Below are 4,476 nucleotides of genomic sequence, written 5' to 3'. Positions count from 1 at the left end.
CCTAGGAGGCTGGGGGCGGAGGGGGGTGTTGGATGGGGGGGTGCCCAGGAGGCTGGGGGGTGTTGGATGGGGAGGGGGTGCCCAGAAGCCCGGTGGCAGAGGGATTGGGGATGTCCAGGATCATGGAGCGGGGGACGGTTAAACGGACCGAGGGGCTGGGGTGGGGAGAGGGACCCAGGGGGACCCGAGGGGAGCGCCATACCGGACAGGATCTGCCCGACCAGGGAGTGGAGCGCAGGGCTGAGCAGCCCCCGCCCCTTGCACGGCTCTGTGCCGGGACACCCGAGGCGTAGGGCGGGGAGCCGGCGGGACCGGGACGCCAGGAGGAGCCCCTGCGCAGTAATTCCCGGAGCTGGGGACATCGGGAGCGGTGCGAGCCCCGCGCCGATCCCAGGGGAACTCGGGCAGGGAGACGGGACCCCGGGATGTGGATCCCGGTCGCTCCCCCTAGCCGGTCGCGGGCGGGAGCCACGCGGGACAAGGGGCACCTGCACCCAGCGTTCGGGCAGGTGGGGCGGGCGGGCAGAGAGGGGGTGCGATGGACAGTGTAACCCGGGGTGTCGGACCGCCCCCACCCCGGCTGCTCCGCCCAGCTGGGGACACTCTCTGCTGTCACCTGGGTGGGAGGGACAGCGAGGGGCAGATCTGTGATGGGAGCCGGGGGGTGGGATATTGTCCCAATGGGAGCAGCTGGATCCAGGGCCCCAGGTTCACTTCCCAGCAGGGCAGGGCCCTTCTGGGGTTGGATGCCCACTATGAGGTTCCTGCCCTCTGGGGCAAGGGGTGGGGCCCTTAGCACCGATCTGTCCCAGCCCCAGGGTGTAAATCCAATCTGCTCTCTGGGTGTGGGGGGTATTTCAGAGATGCAGGGTCCCGCCTACCCTGAAAGATGGTGTGGTTCAGACATATGCATCAGGGCTGCCCAGAGGATTCAGGGGGCCTGGGGCAAAGCAATTTTGGGGGCCCCTTCCATAAAACAAAGTTGCAATACTATAGAATACTATATTCTCGTGGGGCCCCTGTGGGGCCCGGGGACTGGGGCAAATTGCCCCACTTCCCCCCCCCCACGCTCCCCCACCCCCCCAGCGGCCCTGATGTGCATTGGGTGCAGAGGCCCATGGGAGAGGGGGGTATTAGGGTTGTAGCCAGGTGGAGTGGGGGGTGCATGTCCTGCTCAGTAGGGAAAGGGTTTAATGCAAGTGCACACGGGCCTCCTGGGTGCAAAGGGATTCAGGGCCTTCCCTGCACAGAGATCTGAGGCATGGTGTGTGCATGACTGTGCCCAGGCGGCAAGGGGGCCGCCGTGGGTGTTCTGTATTTATATGCACACCAATCCCATTGGCACATATGCACCACTGAGAAAGACCCCACCAGTAGATGCTCCCTCCCCCATAATCTGCCCTGAACCACAACATGGGCGAGATGGCCCCACACATGCCCAGCATTGTTAATGTACCCCTCTATTTTACCCTACCCCAGCTGAGCTGTATCAGGATGAAAGAGTAAGTGCGGGCCTACACTGCAGTGCAGGTTTCCCTGGGATTCGGGTGCCAGCGGGTGAGTGTGGGTTACAGGTCCCTCTGTGCCAGATCCACAGAGGAGATGGGGCTGTTACAGCCCCAGCTATCTTAAGATGGAGCAGTTTGTGCTTTTAGCGCTTGAGGTCCCCCCCGTTCAATCCCTGGTGCGTTGGCCAAGATGGCGGCCATCACACACCCTTAAATGACAAGGGTGTAGTTGGGGAAGCATTAGGAGTTCTGTCTGCAGGGCCCTTTTACTCCATTTGGGGTGGGGCTGTAGGCTCAGAGGGGCAGTTCTGATCCTGCTAAGTGGCTGCAAGATTCATTCCGGATGTGTGGTCGGTGGGGCAGATTCTGAATTCCTGAACTTAAGTCAGTGAAATTGCAACAGTGCGAGAGGAGAATCGGGCTCTGGTCAGCAAGTCTGGAGTGGGTGTTTGGCGGGTGCAGATTGTGCAAATGCGGGGGAGGAGGGGGGTAGAAGGAGGGTGCAGATCCTGCTCAGGGGGTGCAGGGCATCTGTTGGAGGAGCTCCCTGTCTGACTCTCTCTGTCTCCTTCAGGGAAGGGGAACTACTGGACCTTAGACCCAAACTGTGAGAAGATGTTTGACAATGGGAATTTCCGGCGCAAGCGCAAACGGCGCTCTGAGCCTAACACCCCCACTGTGGTGTCCTCTGGCGGGGGCCTGAAGGCTGAGGAAGGGCGTCCCATCCCGGCTGCTGCAGGCAAGCCCTGTGGAAACAGCCCCTCCCCAGAGCTGGACCTATCACCTGCCAGGGACCATCCCAAAAGCTCCTCTTCTCCAGGCATCATCTCAGCCACCCCGGGCTGCCTGAGCACCTTCTTCAGTGGCATGAGCTCACTGAGCAGTGGAGGGAGCCGCCTGGCGGGAGGCTTCAGCAGGGAGCTGCACCACCGGAACTTCCCCGCTGGGCAGATGAGTGGTGGCACCTTCACTGCCTCCTCCAGCAGCTCCTCCCAAGAGGTGCTCCCACCAGAGCAGCTGCAGCGAGTTCCGGGGCCCACTGCTGCCTATTACAGCTCCTTCCATCCCAGCAGCAGCCAGGGAGCCCAGTACAACCATTACTACAACTTCACAGTCAACAGCCTCATCTACGCCCGGGATGGCACTGAGGTGTAGGGCATGGATTGCAACTCAACAGAACAAGAAAGGCCGGTTCATTCAGCAACAAGGAAGACCCCATGCTTTTGCAAACTGCATTTGAAGCAGGACACTTGCAGTATGTTTTCTGTTTTCCCAGGAAGAAAAACTTACAATCTGTTAAATTTATACGTACACACACAATGTGGAGTATTTTCCCTACTCATCCCTGCAACATCACTGATCCACACAGGATGCCTGTTTGCCACTAAATTCTGCAAATGAGAACCAGAACTGGATTAGTGACTTCAGAGGTTTTTAATCTTGAATGTAGAGTTAAAAAAATAACTACAAAGAGAAATCAGCAAGGACCAAATATAGACACATAGCAGGGGAGTATTGCCTGTTGGTCATTTATTTGTGAACCTCTGTTTACAAGTGCTTTGGTCTTGGAAGAGAAAAAAAATGAAGAGATTTCTAATGAAGTGCCTTGTAAAAATCCCTATGTCAGTGATTGCCTGTTTAGGTAATTGTTTTAGGCCTTGATCCTGCAGTGTACAATGCCTGGGCAGATTCTGTGCCCACACAGAACCCCTTTAGATACAGAGCAGCTCCATGCAGGTTCACCAGGCTGCCTGTGCTTTGTATATTGAAGAATCAGGGCCTTATTTTGTAAAATAATCGTTTTACTTAAGCTTAGTACCAAAGACACACAATTTAGCCATCCAGCTTTTAGCAAGAGAATAAACACACTGAATATTTTTATACATATTTGTATGTAATGTACTACTCTGTAAATACATTTCTATGGGATTTTATATTTGTAAATTATGCTCTGGAGTTGTACTTATTTATAATGTGTTTGAAATTTGGGAAAGTTTATTTTGCCCATCCTTTTCCTCACCCCCATTCCTCTCCTTTTTTATTTTTTTTTTTAATTCTAGTGTATGAATGAAACTTTTCAAACTGAACAAAATTTTGGGGAATAAAATATTTACAGTTAGATTTTTTTGCTTGTTTGTTCATCAACAGATTTTATTTTACTTTTTTAGATGGTTAGGGACACGGGTTGGGACAAAAGATACAGGGACTCAACACTTTCCTCTGTGCCAAGAAAAAAATGTTGCTTTCAGCTCAAAGGAGAAGTGTGTGGTTTGGTTTACAACCTCCTGATGGGTAATTGTGAAAGGTGGACTGAGGCTTTTGCTGGTTTTAGACAGTAAATTGCCCATTTTCAGCTTAGGTTCGTTAATATATAGTAATTGCTTGCAAAGTTAATTGGAGCAGGACTGACTCATGTCAATCTCACATTTACAATGCAATGGAAGTAGGATCAAGCCCATGCAGCCCAATTCAGATCCTGGAGTCAAAGGAGTTACACCCATTTAAGGTTCCTCAGCAGAGTAATGCAGTGGAGGTGAGTGGGCCAAAATGTGCTCTTATACATTGGTTTAAATCTGGAGAAACCCCATTCACTTAAGTATCAGGGGGTAGCCGTGTTAGTCTGTATCTACAAAAACAACAAGGAGTCTGGTGGCACCTTAAAGACTAACAGATTTATTTGGGCATAAGCCCATTCACTTAAGTGAAGTTTTTTCTGATTTACAGTTGTGAAAGAATCAGTCCCATAGTACATAATATCCATGATGTAAAAAATCCTCACATTTCTGAGGTTTACAGCAGTTGTTGGCAGGGATTTGATGTAATCAGCCAGCTGGTATAAAGGCATGTAACATATACAGTGAAAACAAAAGAAAGCATGACACTGAAATGGCAGTACAATTGCCGTACTGTATTTAACAACGAATCGGGTGCATCCCAACTTTTTAGAATGCCACACAAGCAGGTAGAA

The 4,476-nt window shown here is 52.3% G+C and overlaps 1 protein-coding gene across 1 annotated transcript in view; it reads left to right on the top strand.

Moving 5' to 3' along the window:
- Nucleotides 1–2,663, top strand: part of FOXI3 (forkhead box I3) — a 3,692-nt gene extending 1,029 nt beyond the window's left edge. Inside the window, exon 2 of the mRNA XM_026648140.1 lies at nucleotides 2,083–2,663. Coding sequence (XP_026503925.1) covers nucleotides 2,083–2,663 — 581 coding nt within the window. The remainder of the gene's footprint in view (nucleotides 1–2,082) is intronic.
- The last annotated feature ends 1,813 nt before the right edge of the window (nucleotides 2,664–4,476 follow it).

This window comes from Terrapene carolina, unplaced genomic scaffold (genome assembly GCF_002925995.2).
Source record: "Terrapene carolina triunguis isolate 2854851 unplaced genomic scaffold, T_m_triunguis-2.0 Scaffold66, whole genome shotgun sequence".
Taxonomy (NCBI): domain Eukaryota; kingdom Metazoa; phylum Chordata; order Testudines; family Emydidae; genus Terrapene; species Terrapene triunguis.
The sequence above is the reverse complement of the archived record's forward strand: the minus strand, read 5'-3'. Positions and strand labels throughout refer to the sequence as shown.